General features: G+C 45.8%; 1 protein-coding gene across 1 annotated transcript in view; it reads right to left on the bottom strand.

Annotated features, from left to right (window-relative positions):
- Window positions 1–12,391: 12,391 nt before the first annotated feature.
- Window positions 12,392–24,028, bottom strand: part of PTPRT (protein tyrosine phosphatase receptor type T) — a 795,219-nt gene continuing 783,582 nt past the window's right edge. The window contains exons 31-34 of the mRNA XM_047852741.1: window positions 17,731–17,856; window positions 16,712–16,875; window positions 13,378–13,513; window positions 12,392–12,499 (exon numbers count right to left, since the gene is read on the bottom strand). Of these exons, the coding sequence (XP_047708697.1) occupies window positions 12,446–12,499; window positions 13,378–13,513; window positions 16,712–16,875; window positions 17,731–17,856 (480 nt within the window). The 3' untranslated portion in view covers window positions 12,392–12,445. The remainder of the gene's footprint in view (window positions 12,500–13,377; window positions 13,514–16,711; window positions 16,876–17,730; window positions 17,857–24,028) is intronic.

The raw sequence follows: 24,028 nt of genomic DNA, 5'->3' as shown, positions 1-24,028 counted from the left end.
GTAGCAAATTAACATGACACATAGGATGAGCCTAGGATGTGACTATAGATTCTCCCATATGAATCACTTTACACCAAGTCCATTTTTGTCCCTGGATCAAAAGCTTTACTGGACAGCTGGAAGCCTTCTATGCGCATTGGCAGAATCCCATTTCAGATTAGCAGTTGGAGGATGGGATGCTGTGCCTAGCTTAGCCCAATTTCCCTGCTAGTACCTCCCTCAAAGCCAAGCCTGGGACAATGTTTTATTGGGAGATATGACTCCAAGAAGCAATGAGGGGAGGAGGTGTAAATAAGAGAAGGGGGGAGAGAGAGGCAATACAAGGTTGTGTTATGGAGTTGGCTGCTCCTACAAGGATCTGTTTGCTTGATGGAACTATTTGAAAAGTTACATAAAATGTAGCTCAGAACTGCTTTCAGAGGCAAGAAAGGAGAAAGCATTTGTTTACAGGCTCCAGTCTCCTGTTGGTCAAAGTTTGCCCCATGGTGATAGGGGGCAGGGTGGCTAACTCCCCCACTTTTCTGGGTGGCACACATGGGATTGCTAAGCGGGTTCCTTTGGGCAGCCTAGAGAACAGCATCAAGCTGAGGGGTGGGAAGCAAAAGGTCTCGGGGGAGGCGCATTGGCTGCCCCTCCATGGAATCTGCAGAAGGCTGCTTGGTCACCACCGCCACAGAGGAGATCAGAGGTGAGGCTGAGGATATTTGAAGTGCTTTACCCTGTCTCATGTATATTCACATGACAGCATGCTCCTTCCTCTCCCTGCTTCCCTCTGGGCTGCTCTGAACAGAAGGTGGGGGGGGCATGAAAGTGCACTTGCATTTCTGCAAGTTTCTCCCCATAATTCCCCCTCTCATAGAGGTTTTTATTAATGTCATTTCATCTCTGGGGGGATAGAAATGGACCAATGGCCAATTTTATGAGTGAAAGCAGACCATCTGGAGGGATGAACCACTTCATTTTCTTTGAGGTTCCTTCACATCATTTAGGGGGCAAACCATGAATCAGCACCAACCACTGATTATGATTCTTATTTCAGCCCCTTGTATCTTGTAATCAGGGGGAAATTCCTCCCAGGTTCACTTAGCAGCTTGGTAGCCCAGTGTCCAGCTTTTATGAATATCTAGGCATTTTAGAGGAAAGCAGGATCAGATGGAGTCAGCCATGGTCAGAACCTAGGATGAGAATGGCTTCTTGGTCCTGTCCCACCCCACCCCAGAGAGGGGTGAATCCACTTTCTGTTTGGGCACATACAGTTGTTTGGGTCCTCATCCTTCAGGAGATGGTAATACCTATACCTGGCTCAGGTTGACTTGCAGAGAACTGTGTAGCCGGGCACCTTCAATTTGGTCCCCCAGTAAGGAGCTTTCACTGAATCGTTCCATGGCAAGAGGCCACCAGCCTTCAGGGAGGGAAATGTTGCCTTCTGCTAAGGATGTTGTTGAAACCATTCTTTTTCTTAAGGGGAATCATGGAAAAAGATTACTTCTGGCTTTTGTAGCTGGAACACTTCTATTTATGCTGAGCAACTGGCTTATTTTCCCCTTTGGACATCGAGCCAATTGACTGTGTTCTCCTTCCTGGGTGGTTTGGCAGTGCCAAGGTTTTGAACCTCTTGACCCAGGTGTTGGTAAGTCTTTTGGGTCTGATCCCATTCCTGGCACCATCGTGTCTATCCTGCTTTCATTTTTCTATGTGCTGCTCCCCCTACCTTTTTATATAAGTGGTTTTTCTTTTTTTTTTTTTTAAATTTTTTAACGTTTATTTATTTTTGAGACAGAGACAGAGCATGAACGGGGGAGGGTCAGAGAGAGGGAGACACAGAATCCGAAGCAGGCTCCAGGCTCTGAGCTCTCAGCACAGAGCCCGACGCGGGGCTCGAACTCACAGACTGCGAAATCATAACCCCAGCAGAAGTCGGCCGCTTAACTGACTGAGCCACCCAGGCGCCCCTATAAGTGGTTTTTCAAGGCATGAGAGTAACCTCAAATTTAGAAAACATAGAACATATAAAGAACAAAAGTCACTCATATTCTCTGTGAAGAGAGATAATCACTATGGATATACTGATACAGTCATTCATTTGTATATTCAGTCTGTGTTCTCTGTACATCTGTATTTCTCTGTATGTTTCTCTATCTTTCCATGCACTTTGGATTCCTTGAACAATTAGTTCAGCTTTATTTCAATGCGTAATCCATGGATTGTGGAAACTGAAATCCTCCTTAGTTTTCTTCCAATCTCCATGGGTTTATTCCCATGCTCCAGCCTCTAGTTCTCAGTCTGTGGGGGTCGTCTCTGTGTCGGTGCTGTATCTCTACTGCATGCTAATGGAGATTTCAGGTTCAGTCCCTTTGCTAGTTTTCAAGAGAAAGCTACTTAGGCGAAGTCCTTGTGGAGTCAAGATTTTTCTAAAATTAACCAAGAATGGTTTCTTCTCCTTATCCCATCAGCTGCTTCTGCACTTCTCTTGGTTCCTTTCTCCTTACTATCCTAGACCCTGCCAGAGGAAATCAAATCCCTCTTCTCGCGTCTTGCATGGCATGTTGGTAACCTTGTGCTATGTCCTTAAGGGTCTGAGGGCTTTTAGATCCGCTGGAGTTCACATGGAAAGCTTAAACTCCTGGACTGGAGGAAGATCTTAGGCTGAACCAGAGCTACCCATCAGAGTCTCACCAAGGTGCTTTAAGGTTTGATGTGGACCCTCACTTCAGGTCCAGCCAGAAAGGAGGGCTAGGCTAGGACCCACCTGGGCAGCTAGTAGGTATGTAAGGAGAATTGTGCCTCTCTGGCCAGTCTCCAGGTTTGGAGCACACAGGGGTATGGTTCAAAGATATCACTGTGAGAGCACCTGAGTCTTGACATACTCAAACAGGTTACCCTCAGGTTGCAGAAGTACTGGGAGCGTGTCAAGAAAGATGATAGCTATCTAAGCATATGTGCATAGAAATATTACCACAGCATGATGTTAAGTGGTAAGGAGCCTATCAGCATGTATGTATATGTATATATGTTTATATACGCATAGAAAGGTCTGGAATGGCATAAAAATATTAACAAGTGCCTTTGAGAAGTGGTGACTTTTACCTTATGTCTCAAGCAATTTTATATTGAGTTCTTTCTTTTTTCTAAATTTAAATTCAAGTTAGTTAACATACAGTGTTGTCATGGCTTCAGTAGAACCCAGTGACCTCTTACATATGAAACCCAGTGCTCATCCCAAAAAGTGCCCTCCCCAACACCCATCACCCATCCAGCCCATCCCCCCCTCACCTCCTCTCCAGCAACCCCCCAGTTTGTTGTCTGTATTTAAGAGTCTCTTGTGGTTTGCCTCCCTCTGTGTTTTGATCTTATTTTTCCTTCCCTTCCCCTATGTTCATCTGTTGTGTCTTCTTTCAAATGAGTATATGCTACTTTTATAATAACTCTTAAAAAGTTATTTCCATTTTGGGGAAAAACAATATGCCCTAAAGTATTTTGGTTATTAGGAGATATGTGAGATTTTTTCCTTCTTTCTAATTTTATTTTTCCCAATGTCAACTATTACATTTGTGGCAAATGAATAAATATAGCAGGCAGAGTAAGTGAGATTAACATGACTAAGGACAGAGGGACAAGGATTACTAGCTGGCTGGCCACCAGGTTCCCCACTCAGGACCCAAGCTGGGAGGTATAGGTTCTCCAGGCTCTGTGGCTTTTGGGAGTGCAGGTGGGTTCTGGTGGGTCGTAAATATAGGTCTCTTAGGTTGAAGAACCCTGCCAGGGTTCCTAAAGCTGAATGAGAACAAGTGTACCCTGGGTTCTGACCCTATGGCTCATGCTTCTATCTGGATATGTACAGAAAACTTGGGAACCAGTAAACTCCAAATAATTAGTTCCAGCTGTTTCTTCTGCTTACCTGGAGAGAGCTTGTGCATCCAACTCAGAGACTGGCAGCCTCATACACTAGTTTGGGAACTGATTTGTCTCCCTGTCGGATTTGGCCCTCTGTAATAGCAACAGCATTTAGAACAGTGCTTGCACAATTCCAGCATGTATTACAATCACCTCGGGCACCTTGTTAAGCATGAAGATTCTGGGCACACATCCTGGACCAACTGAATTAGACTGTGCATGTTTAGAAGTTTCTCAGTTGAGCTGATGTAGATGATCTATGGGTCTGAGATGAGAGGGTTAAAGTCTGCATCTGGCATCACTGGTGTAGTGCCTAACGTCAGCATTTATTAGAACATTGAAAAGGAGGTTCTGTGTCAAGAAGTAGACTTCTATGCATCTTGATGCCGTGGAACCAGTCTTACCCAATGGGATGTTGCAGACCTGTTTCAAAGCAGCTGATGTGACTGGACATTTTTTGTCGTGCTCCTATCACCGTAAGAAGACCATGACTAGGCTAGCCTGCTGTCCCCAGGGGGGAGGATAACAGCTACAGGGAGCAAAGATGCCCTAGCCAAGGCATCCCAGGCAAGCCTGGCCTGGAGTAGAACCCATGAGTGGGCCAGCTGACCCAGCCTAGATCAGTCAGACCCCAGCTGAACACCAGAGAGGACTACTGTTTAAGTCACTGAGTTTTGGGGTGGTATATTATGCGGCAGTAGCTAACTTCTATATCCAGGAAGTTTGTTAGTATGCAGATCTTGAAACTGTGATTCTGTAGGGGCTTAAAAATTTGTCCGTTAACAAATTTCCTGAGTAATTGTGGTGCCAGGTCTCTATGGACCACACTTGGACGGGGCGGGGGGGGGGGACTGTTTTAGACTCTACCCTTTCAGTAGCTCAATGTAGAATCATGGAAAATCCCTTAATGTTTATGAACCTCAACTTTCTCATCTGCAAAGAGGGGATAATACACCCTTCCTGCATTATAGATGTGAGGATTAAACAAACATAAAGAAACCTAGAAGGTCATAGATTTTTCTCATCTTCCTTCTTCCACTTGTCTTCCCCTCACTCCCACCCAACCCCAGGAAGAAACCAGTGCGAATATCTTAGGAAAACATGAATCTCAGGATCACAGCTTTATTGTATAGATTTCAACACAGCCATATTACAAACATTGTCAGGGAACATTTACAAGAATAAATAAGATGGACTTGCAGGGTGTAAAAAGATTACACTTCACTGTAATGTACAGTCAAAAAATATATCTGATATTCATTGACCTGACATTATTTACCTTCTGGTTTTTTAAGCTAGAATCGGAAAGGAAAAGGAAAAAAAAAAGAACATTGACAGCACAGTGCTGGCTTTTTAAAAAAGTTGATTTATTTTGTTTTCTCTTCTCATACGTGCTTTATCTATCAAACACCCAAACTGTACAAGTGCAGGCCATTGGGATTCATGGAGGAGGCTGCAAACAGTGTGGAGACTTTGGTCTCATGCAATATCATATGCCCAGTGGATGTGAAAATGTCAGTCTCCCTCAAGTCATGTGGGAACCCCATGATGACCCTTAGAGGGCTGTGATGGTGTCCAGTAGCCAAGGCAATGGTAGAAGCCCCAACTCTGCCTTTTATTGGCTAGTTGATTTAGGGTGAAAAAGTGCTTCTGAGTATGATTGCCAACACGGGTTAGCCTGGATTAACTTGGGCTAGCCCAGGATCCACCTGGCAATGAAATGGATGCTTTGGGGATGATTACAATTATGTGCCAACAGAGTCACTGTGCTTTTACTTTATGCAGTCTGCTCCAACAGGCCTTGAGTGGGGAGTGGGGTAGAAGTAACCTCTGGAGACCATGTGTGTGGTAAGCAAAACCCTGCTCTGGGTCCTGCTTGGACCTTTACTAGTTCTGGCTACCACTGAAGGCTTTGTTGGCCAGTGGATCTGAAGTATGGTTGGTCTCATCACAGATCTTGGTGGGCATTGGGTCTGTGGCAAAGCAGCTATTCGCTCTGGACATTCTGGTGATAACCAGCCTGGATTAGTGCTGGCTATGGGGCCAGAGCAGCATCTTCGCCTGCATGGTGGGAAGACTTGGACAGGAGAGCAGGGAACTTCAACCTGCACAAACCAAACCCAGCCTTGGTTTTGTGCTCTGCAGGAATGAAGGAGTTCAAATATGGTCCCACCTGCATTAAATATCACTCATCTAGGGTGGAAGAAAGTTAAAGGTCATCTCAGCAATTCTCTTTCTTCCCTTTAAAGAGATATCTGGCTCTGCAGGACCACTGCTCATATGGGCAGCTTATCCTCTCTGGCATATAGCAAATTCTTCCTTATAGTCATCAAGCTTTACCTAGTGGTCCTAGTTCCACTCACAGGAGTGACCTGGGACTAGAGAACCATGCTTGAATTTGTCCAATGATCTACAGACCTATGGAGCATATGGGCACTAGCATTCTGCCTGACCCTTTGGAAGTCTGATTTGAACTGGGATGGCACTACTTGGTTCTCAGAGCCTCTGGACTGCCCTGGTGCTTTGACCCAAGGAACATCTTCAATCGTTAATCTTCCATGGGAGAGGTGGGGGCATAGTGAGTTTGTGAGACCATCTCACAGGAGGCCTACAGATTTGTATTCACAAGCTCAAATGCACTGAAGTGTGCTTACCCAGTTTTGCACTGCTGGCAGGTTACTTCACATTCCCTTTCCTCCCCCAAATCTAAGAATTCGACTCACCAAGGAACCATGAATTACATTAATTACCCTGAGCTCCAGGCTTTCACACCGATACCTTCCTGTCTAATGTTCTACTGCCCTCAGACGCTCATTCTCTGAACATGCCAACCAAGAATCAGGGTCCAAATCCCAACACCCAGAGAAGCTCTTGGATACAGAAGGAGATTACATGGTGATCCAGCCCCAAAGGGGTCTTACCTATAGCCTCTTTCATCTGGAGTCCTCTCACATTCCTTGTATGAGCCCCTATGGACCACCCCCAAGCTCTTACTTAGATAGCTAGGATGCCAAGCCTAGGGTCTACCATTGTGGGTGCTAATTACCCCAGAGATCTGGCCCAGAACAATCTGCTAGCACCCTGCTCCTCTTAGTCCTGGGCTTGTTCACGTTTCCCACAGCATTCCTCCTGACTTAGCTGGGTGCTGATGGCCTGTCTAGCCCAGCAGTGACCAGATGAAGGCAAAAGGAGGGTGGCTTTCTTCATTCTTTTCTAAGGTAGTGAGGTGGAGGGGAATTATCTCCTTCAGTGTCTCTGGGTCGGGGTTGGACAGTTACTCCTGCTGAGATGACATGGTGCCTGCATGGCTATCCTTCCCTGGGCCACCCTTCTGCTGTCTGAGCAGCCTAAGTAGACTGACACCTGTAGCACACAGCAGGATTCATGCCAGAGCTGAGGAAATGTGGACCCTGGTGAGGACACAGATTAGGAGCTGGTTTAGCAACAGCAAGCAGATGATGGATAGACATGATTTGGTTGGTCACAAGGAGAATTACAGCCTTTTTTCTGAGACAGTGAAACTTATTCTAAAGTGACACCCTTGCTCCCAGTGGTCCTGGCCAGGCTTCCCTGTCCCCTGTCCTGCTGGGCCACAGAAATGACCACTTTTCCCTGTAGTTCACGTGCATACTTGAGTGTTTCCGTTGGGTCCCAACTTCTTGGCCTTGCCTTCCTGTTTTCCTGCCCAAAGCTCTCCAAATCTGTGCCTTCTACCTTGGCCGAGGCTCCTCTTTTCACATCTTTTCCCATTAATTGGTTGGCCTAACATTCTACAGCTAAGAAATGGTCAGGATGTGATTTGAACCAAAGACTAAGCTCTTTCCACTGCCACCCCAATGCCTCACCACGGGATGAACTGTCCCATAATAACCTGTTGTTCCTGGCAGCACCCCTTCCAGGGCCCTGGCATGTGGCAGGAGCCAAGTATGTGTGATTGAAGTAAAGTAAGAAGCCTTCCAGACCCCCAGCCCCTCATGTGAAGCATGTCCTTAGATTTGCCCACATTAGCAACGATGTGACTCCACCTGGACAGAGTACATCACACCTTCTCCAAGTCCCAGCCTTCAGGAATCTGCTGAGAAAGCCTGTGTGCATCTTATCCTTTCCCTTTACAGTGTTGTGGGCTCACCCTTCACTATGCCAGATGGACACATCCTCATCATTCTAGGATATACCAGTGGGTTCTTTCCAGCATCTAACTGGAAGAAACGAGTTGAGATCAACCCATGAACAGTGAGGTCACGGTACCCCCACACCAAAGGATCTGCCTGGGGAAGCTGAGCTGGTCTTGAGCCTGAGTCTGGAATTGGCCTCAGGAGGAAGGAAGCAGCATGGCCAGACATGGTGCCTCTCAGACTGGGATATGATTCCCTAGGGTCTGTCATAGGGAGTTGAGGGGACCAAAGCCACATGAAGGACCAGGGCACATCATGTAAAAAATATAGTCCTATTAAATCAGGCAAATTAGAGTAGAAGGCAGGTATCACATGAATTGTTAAAGTAAAACAAGAAACTGTGGAGGAATTTTAAGCTTGTCTGATTTGGGCTTTACAAGATCCATTGGGTTATCTGTTCCACCCCAGGCTTTGCTATTATGGGTAGACCCGTAGGAAAACCTGAGACACAATGGAGGAAAAATATTGTCTTTGAAGTCAGAAGAATCAGTTTAATTCCTGGATCCCCTCTGTTCACTAACTGGGGAACTGTGGACAAGTGATTTCTCCTCTCTGAGCCTCAGTTTCCTCATCTGTAAGATGGTGACAGTTGCAAACACATCTTAGGGATGTTGGGAGAATTCTGTGAGCTCACTTGTTAAGAGTCCCCAGCACATGGTCTTCTGGTTCCATGTGAAGGCTCACAGTTGGCAGGCCACTGCTCAGGCCACACCCAAAGAGGAGGCCAGTACTAAAAGCAATCTGATCCCTCTGTTCCCACAAAGGGAGGCCTTCTGTGGTCATCTAGAGGCCCAGAAAGGGCGAAAGGACACAATGTTGAGGCACAGCTAAGATACTGCCTAAAGCCATCTAGGCCACAAATGCATGCAGCTTGGGGAGAGTTCCTGGCTTCTTCTGCACATCTCCAAACAGGGTCCATACCTAGGAGGTGGCCCTGAGGCTCTGTACTACTTGGGGGTACTTCCCTTGGCTCCCCAGAGACGAGAGGCTAGTCTTTGATGTGGAAACCCAGAGATTGATACTACTGATACGGTTTTCCTCTGAATTGTAAAAGGTAGCCCATCCTCTAAGTGGAATGGGGTGGGAAGATACCTTGGGGGAGGTGGTGTTTTCTCTTATTTCCCAGGCAATGGATCAAGTCCAAATTCCAGGGCATCAGTGCCCCCATCCCATCCATCATGCCCTGCTACATGCATGCCATGTGCAATCTTAGGGAAAATATTCCCATCATGAGCCTTAATTTCTTCCTCTGTAAACTGGCCTAAGACCTGTTCACTGCCATGCCTTCTTTGGAGAGTAGCTGCATTTTGAGGAAATGGGGGCGCTGAACTGGGGGAACCATCGCTGGGCCTTGTTGGGTCAATTACCCCACCATGGCCTGAATTTTTACAACTTCCCTTATCCCTAAAGTCAAAATTTAAATTCCTACCATTTGAAATGATAGAAGCCAGTGTCATTTTTATCTGCCAGCTCTGTCACCCCTTCCAGAGCAAAATAAATCCTAGGATTTGTGTTGGATAGCCCCCCTCCCCCATTCTGCATGGATGAGCCAGGGTCTGAGCAAAGAGCATTTGATTTTCTCTGCTACAGGCTCCTTGAAGGCTGTGTGAGGGCTGGCAGGAGCAGTGGACTGGAGCCAGGGGAAGCCAGCACGACCAGTGGGAGCTGGGGCCTGGGGACCTGCTCAAGTACACTGGGGAAAGGACCCATCAAAGGAGAAGAGTGAGTTCACTGGGGGGCTTCTTTGCCTTCCTTCCCTTTGAGATGCTTCCTTTTGAACCTGCAAAGTGACAGCCCTTCTGTGATCACGTCTGGTGTCCCTGGACTTCCAGACAGCTCCAGAGCCCACACCAATGGGAACAGTTTCTGTGGGCTCCTTTCATGTCCCATCCTCATGGGCCTGCAGTGGTCACCCTGCTCCACGGTAGAGCAGAGACCCTGAGTTTCTCACAAGAGTGGAGTCTCATGATCCACTGCATATTTTGTTCCAGCAACAAAATAATGAGCAGACAGACAAATAGATGTGATAGTAAAAAGCACACGCTTAAGGGAATGTTTTCACAGTGTCTGATGAAAGGAAAGGAGGCAGCCTCACTGGCCCCAGAGAGAGTCTTCTCTATCACTGAGCTGAGCACATCACTCAGATGCTCTCCTCGCTCTCTGTTGCCTGTAGGGGTAAGTCTGTGCTTTTGGTGGAACACTCTTCTCCCTGACCCTGGCTCATCTCCTGCCGCCCCTCCTGTCATGCTTTGCTCCAGCTGGGCTGACCTCTCACCTGCCTGCCTCCCATCCCAAGGAGTTTTCACACCTCTTTGCCACTATACATCCTGATCCCTTGGACTGATTTCCTTTTCCTCTTTTTTCTACCTGTTGAGACCCAGCTTGAATGGGCACTACTTCCTCTAGGAAGTCGTAGGCAGGCAGAGGGTCTCTTGCTCCCAGTTTCATATGATGTTCATATGCTGCACCACTCCCGTACTGGGGTTCAAGCTCCCCAGTATACAGGGAGCTCTTGGGGAGAAAAACTGTGCCTTATTGAATTCTGTGCTCCTTATCTCCTGTCTGGGGCCAGACCAGCCTCCACGTGGAGCTTCCTAGATCCCAGGCTGCCCTGAGGCTGCCAAATACTGTGCCTCAACACCTAGTAGAGGCCAAAGTAGAGCATGTCCCTGGCTTACAGACCTCACAGCCTGAGGAAACAGGCAACTGTTTTCATTGGCCAAGAAATCAGATGGGACTAGTTTTCCTGGGGAGCTGGGAATGACTTACTAAAATATATCTGAACTACTGGGCTTCCCAGAAGAACTTGCATCAGAAAGAAAGAACTCCATTGTGGAGTTCTCTGCTCAGAAGTTTCTGGCCTTATTTTCCCTCCATAAAATAAGTGCTTTGCTGAGAAAGATGAAGGAAACAGTACAAACGGGTCTTATCACCAATATCTGCCTTTCTGGAACCCAGGATTTCATCATTGAGGAAGATGCCTCAGTTTCCTCAATTGTAAAGTAGAGATGACAGGCTAGTAGTTCTCTCATGGGGGTTCTAGGACTGCGTGAGATGTCATAAGGAATGTGCCAAGCCCGACATACAGTAGATGCTTAGCAAATATTGCTTCCCTGTCACTGGGTCACCCATACTCTACTTTCAATAAGATCCTAGATCCCTGGTGTGATCTCCTTGGCCTATTTTAAACTAGAGCATAACTGGGCCCATGATGACCTTTTTCAAGATGTCAGCTAGGGGTTTCTCTAGGAAGGAATTCAAATTTGGGGATCCAAGATTATGCACAAAGCTAGTATCATCTGCCCCATCTGAAGGGACCATCTTCAGACTAGCCTGTCGCCCTTGCTCAATGGCATCACTGTCCTAGGGTGGGATCTTTTAAGGACATTGCCAGGAAAGATTACAGGCCCAAGAGATTTGTCTTATAGTTACATACCCAAACTTCTCTCCCCCTTTTATTTTGACGTAAGAGACTAAGATTTTACATGCCCAAATAAAGTTTTTTCCCTATACACTTCAGAAAATAACCAACTCTTTTCTCTCTCCTAAAGGAAGCCACCACCCAAGAGACACAAGGTCAGCCCTGCCCTCCAAGAGATGGTTCCTTTTCACAAAGAAAAGGAAGAGCAGCAACATTCCACACTCTCCCTCCCACTGATTACAAAAAAAGCAAAGAGAACCTTTATCAAAGGGCGTGGACACAGCGGACTGGCCAGTGAACAACAGGTCAAGGCCTAGGCTGGGGGAGGGGTTCAAAATGGTATCGGGCCAAACCCCATGCAGGTTATGTTTGAGAATGGGGACCTCTGCTGTGGTCTCAGGAGCATTCCGAGGTCACACTGATCCAGACCGGCAGGTGTCCAATGCCAGAGATCCCTGAAGGAGCCTACAGCAGGCAGCAGAGCAGGCCCCCCCCCCCTCCAAGAACCCCATCATTTCCATGACTGCATGGAGGAGTAGAACAGATATCTCCTCTACTCTCAAGGAAAAGTGAGGCAGGGAGGTGCTGCTGAGGCTGTCACTCCCCAACGCTCGCACAGTCGGCTTGCCATGAGATTCACAAACTTGAACAAAAGCAAGAGGTCTGGGAACCAAAAAATCCAGGGCCTCGCCATGGGTGCACGTGTGCATGGGCCCATGGCTGTGGCTGGTTGGGTGTGGAAGGGAAGTCTGGGCCTTTCAGAGCAGCATCCCCCACAGCTACAGGAGACCCTCAGAAGGTGCAGGCCCACCACGGAACATGGACCACCAGTCTTCTCCTTGGAGTTGGGCAGGGGGCCGCCTCTTAGCCCCTGAGCCCAGTCACTGCCATTCACAGAAAAGGGGGCTTGGCTGCAGCAGCCTCTGGGCTCCGGCAGATTCCCCATCCCATTGGGCTAAAAGGAGCTTAAATATTCCAGTGCCACCTCGTATACAAATTTATACTGTTCCTGAGAGGGGGAGAGGCAAAGAGGAAGCAGAGGAGGCAAGAGAAGGAAAAAAAAGGAAAGGAGAAATGCATTTAGGTTAGAGACACAGATTTTGGAAGAAACTTTATCTACATCCATACTAACAGTTGACTCAAAATTATCCATGTAATTATCTGTATCTGGACATTCCCCCCAAGTTGTGCCCCGGGCCTGTCCACACCCATGCTTTCCCAGATGCCCAATGGGATCATTCTCTTCCTTTTCCCTGTTTCGGACACTAGTGCTTCTCAGACTGAAAGATGCATATGAAGCACCCAAGAATCTTTCTAAAATGCAAACTCTGGGTAAATCTGGAGTGGCTTTAGATTCTGTGTTTCTTACAAGCACCTAGATGACGCTGACACTGCTGGTCTATGGATGAGAATCTAACTAGGACCATGCTTTTCTATCAAAGTTCCCTGTGTATGGTCTGTTTCCATCACTGCACCAGGCCTTATGATCTGGGCTCTGCCTGCTCACGTACTTTCCATCACTTTCTCCACAGTGTCCGAGCCCTGTGCTTACACTGTGCAATTCACATAGGTCAATTAGAATAGGACTGGACTGAATTGAAAATATAATTCACACTCCACTAATCCAGAATCCCTTCCCCTAAGCCTGAATTAGTGATATGAGGATTAGTGTGTCAGGATTAATATTTGGACTGCCCTGCAGGAGAAGGAAGTTTGTGTGGTTGGAAGGGATGCGAGCAGAGCAGATAACTGTGCAAAGGGTTTAGACTGTAAGGGCTCACTAAGCGCCCTGCTGTTGGGTGTTTTTCTATCTGATGCTATTTTCTCCAGGTCAGGGGAATTAGGGCCAGCCCCCAGACTGTGGAAAAAGGTTCTTGGGACACTCACCAGGGTCTCCACCATGTTGGACTTGTTGTTACGTAGTGTTTTCACAATGTGGAACACATCAATGATGTTTTGCTGCTGGATCATCTCACACACGCTGCAGATGGCACAGAAGGTTCCGCTGCGGCCGCCCCCATTTCTACACACAGAGTGAAGAGGTGAGCTATATTCCTAGGCACCCTCCCAGCACCTGCTCATCCTAAAGCCACATCAGCAGTAGTGGGGGAGTGGCTGCCCCAGCAAATGCAAGGTCAGGCTATGGTGAAAGCCTTAGCGGTGTCAGTCCCACTGGTGCCATGAGCCTGCTTTGACCTTGAACGAGCTGTTCCCTGTTCATATAATGGAGGAGCTGGACTAGATGCTCTTTGAGAATTCAGTTAGCTGATGTTTCTTTGGTTCTATGAGCATGTGAAAGTCATACATGGTACACTGACCCAAACAGTGTGACAGTGTGTCTCTGTACATGTGGTACCTGTATCCTTGTTCAAAAGGAGGATCTGGGTCCACCTACACATCCAGTGAACACAGGGGAAGGTTCCAGGTGGTTTTAATCCTAGTTCTTCCCCTCTACTAAGGATAGAAACTCCAGAGACATCACTGTTAGCCTCAGGTCAGCCAGTCTAGGTTTAGGGGTGGGGCTGGGTGGGTCTGAAATGCTCTATTTTGAGATGATAGGTCTCTGGACATCCTGGTTGAAGCAAGACCCTGTCGATCTGGAGAGTCGAGCTAGAGGGCTCCCGGCAGGGTCATCTCTCTGTCCCTCCTTTCTGGTGCTCCATAATTCATGTTCATGAAAATGCCCCTCCAACTATTTACAGAAAGTCCCTTTAGGAAACTACCTGATTCGGAAATCCCGGGCACGTTGCCAAGAGCAACTAATGATTTCATGTAATGGCCTGTGTCTAAAGAACATCTGGATGGAAACTAAGGCACTTGATTTCCCGGATGTTTTATGTATAGGACACCCAATGAGCAGATGTTTCAAGTACAGACAGTTGCCCTCCATTCACTGGCCATTGCATTTCGATGTCTCTTTGGTATCTCTGGCCTCCAAGGATGCCAAGGTCCCTGTTGATAGGAGAACATGCCTATGCTTTCCTTCAGTTCAAACTGCTGCTCACCTTGGCTAGGGGCGATATGGATAAAAAGGTACTCCTGCAAAAAAGCAGGCTGAAAAAAATCACATGGTAAAGAGTAGGAAGGGATTCCCCTAGAGGGAGTGTTCAGTACTTTCTGAAGCAAGAACAACAGAGTCCAAGAGAAAGAGGTAAGTGGGCACAGGAATCCAAGGGTCTGATGGAGTGAGACCCTGATGTGATGGTAATGACTCTGTGCTAAAGGTGAGGCCACCTGAGTCTGTGAGAGGGATGTGGAAGGGGCAGGGGTGAATTGGCAGGGAACCAGCTGCCAGTTTCTGGGATGTGGATAGAACTAGCTTGGTTTGGCTGATGTCACCCATCATGACACACCTCACAGCATCTTCCTGAACCCCAGTTTGTGATTTGCATCCTTTGAGAAAAAAAGGATTGTTATAGGTGGTGGTCTTAAGTCGTGTGTGTGTGTGTGTGTGTGTGTGTGTGTGTGTGTGTGTGTTTGTGTGTGTCTGGTTTTCCTGACATGTGCATACACCACCTATTTGAAAGAGGGGAACAATGAACAATAGCTGGTTTTGAAAAGACTGAACTCGATTCTGAGGTCAGTAAGGTGTTTTCAATGGGCTCCAGACATATTTACTCTAAAAAGGGAAAAGCTCACTCCCATCTCCTCTGACACATTTTAAGAGAGTTGAGTCCTCTCAGTCACTTTCCCCCAACCCTCCACGTTCTGAGCAGCAAAGGGAATGGTTGCCAGTCATATGTTCCACATATGGCTGTTACAGCTACAGAGGTGCTCTGGGTCCGAGATCTTTGCGGAATCCTTCTCGGAGGTCACTCTGTATTCTTAGGGTAGACTCCAACACAGGCTCTGAAGTAACTGTCTTTATAACATTTGCATATTTGCTACCATGATGTCATGAATCTGTATGTTGGAAGATAACTCGTGTTTGTTCTCTAAATATTTAACGACAAAGCACGATAGGGTCTTAAGATGACCTATTTTAACATATGCACTGGGCAGATGAGGTAACTGAAGCTCACTCAGTTAACTAACTTTCTTGATGACAGCCTGTCAGCCACAGTCCCCTAAGGGTCCTGAGCTCCACCTGGCATTATGACATCAAGGTCTATTTTGGAAACTCTGTGCCCCAGCTTTGCCCATTCTGAGATAGGTGGTAAAGGTTACAGTGTACCCCAGTAATGGACATATCACTACAGCTGTGAGCCCACTGTGCCATGGGAAACAGTGTTTCCAGGGCCCTTCACACCCATCGATCAACCCCTCAGGGGCATTGCCTTCCCTTCAGGCTCCCCGTGTCCCTGTGTTCCCAGTACGCCCATAGCAAGAGATGCCCCTGAAGGAGGACACGGCTGATGAGTCCTTTGGTTTACTCAGAGGCAGTGTGGGTTAACAGCATATTGACTTGCATGTCGGTGGATTCAGATCAAAGCTCCTCACTTAACTACCCAATCTCTCACCCCTTCTGTGCCTCAGTTTTTTCACTATAGCATGGTAATATCTACCTTGTAGATGGTATTTTAATTTTAAAATTCATTTAAAATATCTGGCATCAAACTCAATCAACACATGCCCTTTCTTTTCCTCCTTTAGGAAATAATTGGAGGATCTAGTCAGTGGAACCCACTCTGTTGTAGCTTTCTAGTGACTAAGAGGACACATCATGCCTCTTGTTGGGGGTTGGGGCTCCTCTCCCCATTAAGAGTGATATGGATGGGCACCTGGGTGGCTCAGTCGGTTAAGTGTCCGACTTCAACTCAGGTCATGATCTCGTGGTCTGTGAGTTGGAGCCCTACATTGGGCTCTGTGCTGACAGCTCAGAGCCTGGAGCCTGCTTCAGATTCTGTGTCTCCTCCTCTCTCTGTCCCTCCCATGCTCATGCTGTCTCTCTCTGTCTCTGTCTCTCAATAATAAATAAACATTAAAAAAATTAAAAAAGAATGATATGGAGTGGCCTGCCCACTCCCTATGTCTATGAAAGTTTACCAGGTTCTGTATCAATGACATGTCATATAATCTTAATTCAGGACAACAAACTGGCAACCCCAGTCCATGAAAGGTTATATTTCCTTGAACACCTGCCCCTTGGCCTTTGAGAGATGTTGAGAGGTGGTATGGCCAGGTGTGCCTATGGCTGGTGTTTGTGGGCAGTGGCATCCTCAAGGACAGACGCCCTGTCACCACCACCCTGCTGCCCCAGAGGCCCCACCACGGTACTCACAGGCAGTGGACCACGGTACGGCCCTCCCTCCCGTCATACTGCTCCTGCCACTTCTCCAGCCGGCGGACCACTTTGAGCAGAGAGCGCTTGGAGGGGGGTGTGTCGCGGTAGGCAGGCCAGCCAATGTACTGGAGGTGCTGGACTATGCGGTACCCATCCTGAGGCTGAAAGCGGAGAAGCTGTTAGGGCTGTGCTTCTGGGGATACAGACCCTTCAGCTACCCTGGGGGCTGCATCATTGCAGTGGAAGACAGACTAAATGGGCTGTATGCCACAGTCTGTCTCTCCCCATTCTCATCCTTACACCTTTGTGCACACTAATTCTCCTACCATGACTTCCCTGCATGTCCCTCTACCTGCAAAACTACTCAGTTTCCAAAACCCAATTCAAATGTCCCTTTCTATAGGAAAAGCCTTCCCTGACTCACTCCACTGGCCAGAATTTGTCTCTCTCCCTGAGGTTCACGTGCCAGAACATATCTCATGTTCCCACTGGACAGTGAACTGAGGAAGAGACACAGTTCTGTTCACCCCAGGGCCCCAGTAAAGACCAAAGTCTTCATTACCCATTTCATAGACTACTGATCTGCCCTTCCCACCTAATACTTCTCTACCTAGCCAGTGAATTTCCCCATGGAAGCAACTAATTATTTTTCATCTTGGTGTTCTTCAGGTCTAGCCCAAAGCCTACTGGATCCAATCAAAGGCTGCATCAACTCATGCCAACATAGTGCGACACAGCGGGGAAGCACTAATTCCTGAGAAGTTTTGACTACACGGCAGCAAGTGTGTCGGAAACAGGCAGATGGCAGGCTGGGTGTCTCCCCATGCATGTCTGAGTGCTGGAGCCATGGTTGGGTCTGGAGCCGGAATCGGCAGAGGTACCGCTTCCCCAAAGTTGGGATTATCAGGAGAGTACAGCACAGACTCCTGGCTGGTGTGTATCATCTTCTCCCACTAGCCCTCATCTGTTTTGGGGTGGGGGAGCAGCACAGGAAGTGATAGTGGACATCCATTTACCCGAGCCATGTTACAGATGCGGAATATTCTGTGGATGATGTCCTCATCGATGTCTGCAGACACGAACTCTACCTGGATGGGCCCATAGCATCCAGAGGTCTTCTCAGGCCAGTACTGCATACAGAGCTGGGGCAAAGGAGAGATCAGAGGGAGAGGTCAAGGAGGGGTGGGGGGGGTGCTGATCTCATTTACCACCAAGCCTTTCTTATTGCCTGCAGGAAACACTGGCTAGAAGTATTAGAGTATTAGGTGGGAAATGGTGATCCTGCCTGTGATCTTTCCTATTTTTCTGGAATTGAGTTAGAACCTACAGCTAAGAGCAAAAGGCAATGCAATGGTTGCCCTTTAACCAGACAGTGGCTTTCAGCCAGAAGTTGTTTTGTCAGCTAAGGGACATTTGGCAGTGTCTGGAGACACTTTTGATGGTCACACCTGGGGGTTGCTATGGGCATTTAGTGCATAGAGGCCAGGATGCTGCTAACCATCCTACAGTGTGCATGATTGTTCCTGAGTGCGATCTGGCCCCACATATCAATAGAGCAGAGATTGAGAAACCCTAGTCTGAGATCCTAAATTGTTCCCTATGTTTATAGTGCCATCAAGGAGAGACAGATAATTTATTCCCTGGTATCTGTGGAGCTGATACGTGACTTTAGTTGGGAAAAGAATATTCAGGTAGGTGGCGGGTATTGTGGCTCAGAGAGGCACAAAGCTTCCTCAAATCCCCAGTTTCTAAGGGGCATGGAGATGGACCCTGTCCAGGTCTACAGGCCCATGGTTGGGGCTCCGATGGAAGCTAAGATTGCAGCTGCAGGCTTGTTGGGGACCACCCCAGTGTGGACAAAGAGGTCATGTGTTAGACCATTGGCAAGGTATTGGAAAATGTACCCGAGGCTCATAAAGACCCACCATGTCTTCTGAGAGCAGGTTGGGATCAAGTCTTTCACCAGTGGGGTCTGCCACAGCCTACATCGAGCTTGTAGACAAGGAGCTAGATTGACAGGTGACCCATGGGACTCCGATGGCCCCCTACAGCCACCACGGATGCAGGATTTTCATAAAAACAATCCTTCTCCCTTTTATTGACAGAGAACAGCCAACTCTCCCTGGGCAGTCATGTGCAAAAACATCTTTTATTCTATTCTTCCTCCAGAACTAGAACCAGAATGGAAGAGCAGGGAGGAAGGAGGATGTAGGAGAGAGAAAAGAACCCAACCTCCAGATTGGGAATAACATGTTCAAATGATGGCCTACAGGCTAAACCTGGCCAGTTGGCTGAATATGTAAATACAGTTTTATTGAAACACATACATAATTACTAATTTACATATTGTCTATGGTTGTTGCCAAGCCACAATGGCAGATTTGAGTAGTTGAGAATACCCTGCATAACCTAAAATAGACTTCAAAACCTCAAATATTTCCTTTTTTGTCCTTTATAGAGAAAGTTTGCCAACTCTTGACCTTCATTGTTATTCTAAGGATAAAGGAGATGACATATGTAAAGAAAGCCCTCAGCACAGTGCCAGGCATGGAATAAGCATCTGCTAAATTCCAGTGATTTGCATTATTCCGGAACCTATCAGTATCCAGCAAACACAACCACCATAATAATAGCTAACCTATACGTTTGAAGTACTCTTTTTATCATTTCCTTTAAATAGCCAAGACTAGCAAGGCTAGGTTTCACAATGCAATGGTGCCTTGCTTTCCCATCCCCACTGCAGGTTAACTGAGCATATTCAGTGTGTGTGTGTGTGTGTGGGGGGGGGGTGGTGGAGGGGGCAGGACAGTTATCTGCTGAGCTGTGCAATAATGACAAATCCATAATTTGAACTTCATTTCTCTTTGCCATTGGCTCTTCTGGCTTGCAACCTTCACAGTAATGAGGGACTAGTAGAGATAAGTCGGTGGCTGGCCAAAGAAATCAGAATTAATCAGAACTGCCCATTAAAAAAAATAATAACCTTTATCACTTGCATTGAATTGAGTCTTGCCAGAGGTTGGCTGTGATCCTGACATGAGGTACATGGGTCCCAGGCTTCAGAGAAAGTCTATTACCCCCAATATTTTCAGTCCAGAGAGAAGGTGGAATGATTTGTCTCTTTTAATAAGATTTCCAGACCAATTTCTCAAGCTAATAGGTTCTACTGTGCCTCAAACAAGACTCCTATATTTTGGGACACCTCTCTACATTTGATTTTCCAGGTCACTTTCCCATAATGCCCAGAGGGCTGGGGAAGGTTGCAGGGTCCTTCTAATCCTAAATCGGAGCCATCCTGTCACTTAAGGTCCTTAATTCGTGAGACCACAGCAGCACCGTGACATCCAGCTGGGTGATGTGTGGGCACATGTGGTGTTTGAGCTGCCAAACATCATCAGGTCTCCCCACAGCCCAGGATGTCGCACATAATCCAGCCATGGGAAGCAGGAGAAAGAAGAGAGGAAGCCAATGTTCAGTTCCCAGTGACCTTTTAGGGCTCGGAAAGGATTCCACCAACAAGAATGTCCTCTTTTGTTTAGCTCAAGGCTGTCCTGGTGTCCAAGTGGTGGGATGGTGCCTCAGTACGGGTACTGCCATTTAGGTCTGTGTACGCTGTGTAGCAAAACGTAGTGGGGCTCCCACTTGAAGTGCTCTGGGTTCAAATCCCAGCCCTGATGCCTTCCAGCTGAGTAACTTGGCCAACTCTTTTAGCTTCTCTGGGTTATGAGTGGCTGGGAATCATAATGTGTTACTTATCATGGGATATTTAGTGAATATTCAACACATGTGAGCTATAGTTAGCAGGCAGTGTGTGTGTGTGGGGGGGTGGTTATTCAAAACAAGAGGTATGAACTGAGGGTTTTATTTCCCCCCTCTACTTAGTATCCTTTATGAAAATTTCGCCTTAGGATAATAGCCATACGACTGCCCTTGTGAAAATTCCTGCTCAGCCAGCTTGGGGTAGCAGTGGGGTGGGCAGTATCCTGGGCATGGGGACACTGCTCTGCATGTCAAAGGAGAGAGAGCTGTGGGTTGTTATTAAGAGGGACCTGGGAGATGACAAAGTTTGGGAGCATAGGAGAGCCAGTGAAAGGGTGGAAGGTGGATCACTGTTTCATGTAACCCCCCAAACTCCTAAGTATTCAGTAAATTGATAACATGTACAGTGCTCAATGCACATGGATTTCTTGTAGAAACCAGTGAAGAATTGAACTTTGCTCCCTGGGAAACATGGAAATGGAGTAGAGGCCACATATGTGAACTGAGGAACCTGAGCATGAGCACGTAAATTACATGAGCATGTAAATACCAGTGATTTACAGAACTCTTGGGGAGGGAGGCTTATGGTTTCTTTTTTTTCTTAAGCTAACAATTAGTATTTTATTATTTAAAAATTTTTTATTTTAATTAGCATTAGTTAACATAGTGTTCTGTGAGTTTCAGGTATACGGTATAGTGATTCTGCTCTTCTATCCATCACCCAGTGCTCATTATGACGAATGTACTCCTTAATCCCCATCACTTATTTCAACCATCCCTTCACCCTTCTGCCCTCTGGTGACCATCAGTTTGTTCTCTGTAGATAAGAGTCTGCTTCTTGATTTGTCTTTCTTCGTTTTTTCCTTTTGCTGGTGTGTTTTTCTTCTTAAATTCCACATGTGAGTGAAGTCATATGGCAATTGTTTTTCTCTTATTTCACTTAGCATAATACTCTGTAGCTCCATCCATGTTGTTGCAAATGGCAAGATTTCATTCTTTTTATGGCTGAATAATATTCCATTGTGTGTGTATGTGTGTGTGTGTGTACACACACCACATGCTTATCCATTCTTCAATCGATGGAAACATTATTGGCTATTGCAAATAATGCTGCTATAAACATAGGGGTGCATGTATCCTTCTGAATGGGTGTTTTTATAGTTTTGGGGTAAATACCCAGTAGTGTGATTGCTGGATCATAAGATAGTTCTATTTTTAAGTTTCTGAGGAAAATCCATACTGTTTCCCACAGTGGCTGCACCAGTATGTATTCCAACAGTGCAAGAGGGTTCTCCTTTCTCCACATTCTCAGCAACATCTGTTGTATCTTGAGTTCTTGATTTTTTCCATTCTGACGGGTGTGAGGTGTAGCTCATGGTAGTTTGGTTGGTATTTCTCTGATGATAAGTGATAACGAGTGTCTTTTCATGTATCTATTGGCCATCTGGATATCTTCTTTGGAGATATGTCTGTTCATGTCTTCTGCCCATTTTTAAATTGGATTATTGTTTTTGGGGGGTTGGGTTTTCTAAATTCTTTACATGTTTTAGATACTAATTCTTTATTGGATATGTAATTTGCATGTATCTTCTCTAATCCCATTGGTTGCCTTTTAGTTTTGTTGATTGTTTCCTTCCCTGTGCAGAAGCCTTTTATTTTGATGTAGCCCCAATAGTTAATTTTTGCTTTTGTTTCTCTTGCCTCAGGAGATACATCTAGAAAGAAGTTACAGTTGATGTCAAATAAGTTGTTTGTGTTCTCCCTTAAGATTTTTATGGTTTCCTGCCTCACATTTAGATATTTACTCCATTTTGAATTTATTTCTGTGTATGGTGTAAGAAAGTGGTCCAGTTTCATTCTTCTGCATGTTGCTGTCCAGTTTTCCCAACACCATTTGCCAAAGAGACTTTTTCCCATTGGATATTCTTTCCTGCTTTGTTGAAGATCAATAGACCATATAGTTGTGGGTTTATTTCTGGATAGTCTATTCTATTCCATTGGTCTGTGTATCTATTTTTATATAAGTTCCATACTGTTTTGATTATTACAGCTTTGTTTATAACTTAAAGTCCAGAGTTGTGATGTCCCCAGCTTTGCTTTGCTTTTTCAAGACTGCTTTGGCTATTTGGGTGGGGTCTTTTGTGGCTCCATACAAATTTTAGGATTGTTTGCTCTAGTTCTGTGAAAACTGCTGTTGGTATTTTGATAGGGATTGCATTAAATATGTACATTGCTTTGGATAATATAGATGTTTTAACAATAATTGTTTTTCCAATCCATGAGCATGGAATGTTTTTCCATTTCTTTGTGTCAGTTTCTTTCATGACTGCTTTATAGTTTTCAGAGTACAGCTCTTTCATTCAGCTCTTTGGTTAGATTCATTCCTAGGTATCTTATTGTTTTGGGTGCAATTGTAAATGGGATTGTTTTCTTAATTTTTTTCTGCTGCTCCATTATTGGCGTATAGTAATGCAAGGGATTTCTGTACATTGATTTTGTATCCTGTGATTTTACTGAATTTTTAAATCAGTTCTAGTAGTTTTTGGTGGGGTCTTTTGGGTTTTCTATATATCATATCATGTCATCTGCAAATAGTGTAAGTTTTCCTTCTTCCTTACTGATCTGAATGCCTTTTATTTCCTTTTGTTATCTGATTGCTGTCGCCAGGACTTACAGTCCTACACTGAATAAAAATGGTGAGAGTGGACCTCCTTGTGTTGTTCCTGGCCTTAGGGGAAAAGCTCTCAGGTTTTTCCCACTGAGGATGATGTTAGCTATGGGTTTTTCAAATAAGGCCTTTATGATGTTAAGGTATGTTCTCTCTAAACCTACTTTGTTGAGGGTTTTAATTATGAATGGACGTTATACTTATCAAATGCTTTTTCTGTGTCTATTGAAATGCTCAAATAAACTGAGGGTTGATGGGGGGTGAGAGGGAGAGGAAAGTCAGTGATGGGCAGTGAGGAGGGCACCTGTTGGGATGAGCACTGGGTGTTGTATGGAAATCAATTTGACAATAAATTTCATATTAAAAAAATGGTCATATGGTTCTCATCCTTTCTCTTATTGATCACATCAATTGATTTGTGAATATTATACCATGTTTGCAACCCGGGATTAAATCTTGCTTGATCGTGGTAAATGACTTTTTAATGTATTATCAGATGCAGTTTGCTAGTAGTATTTTGTTGAGGATTTTGGCATCTATGTTAATTAGGGATATTGGCCTGTAGTTCTCTTTTTTAGTGGAGTCTTTATCTGGTTTTGGTATCAGTTTGGTATCTGGTTTGGTATGAATTTGGAAGTTTTCCTTTCCTTTCTTTCTTTCCTATTTTTCTGAAAAGTTTAAGAAGAATAAGTACTCTCCTTTAAACATTTGGTAGAATTTGCCTATAATGCCATCTGGTTCTGGACTTGTGTTTGTTGGTAATGTTTTGATTACTGATTCAATTTCTTTGCTGGTCTGTTCAAATTTTCTATTTCTTCTTTCAGTTTTGGGTTTCTAGGAATTTATTCATTTCTTCTAGGTTGTCCAATTTGTTGGCATATAGTTTT

The sequence above is a fragment of the Prionailurus viverrinus genome, chromosome A3 (assembly GCF_022837055.1).
Source record: "Prionailurus viverrinus isolate Anna chromosome A3, UM_Priviv_1.0, whole genome shotgun sequence".
Classification (NCBI taxonomy): Eukaryota; Metazoa; Chordata; class Mammalia; order Carnivora; family Felidae; genus Prionailurus; species Prionailurus viverrinus.
Note: the sequence above shows the minus strand (reverse complement) of the source record. Positions and strands in the feature narration are given on the sequence as shown.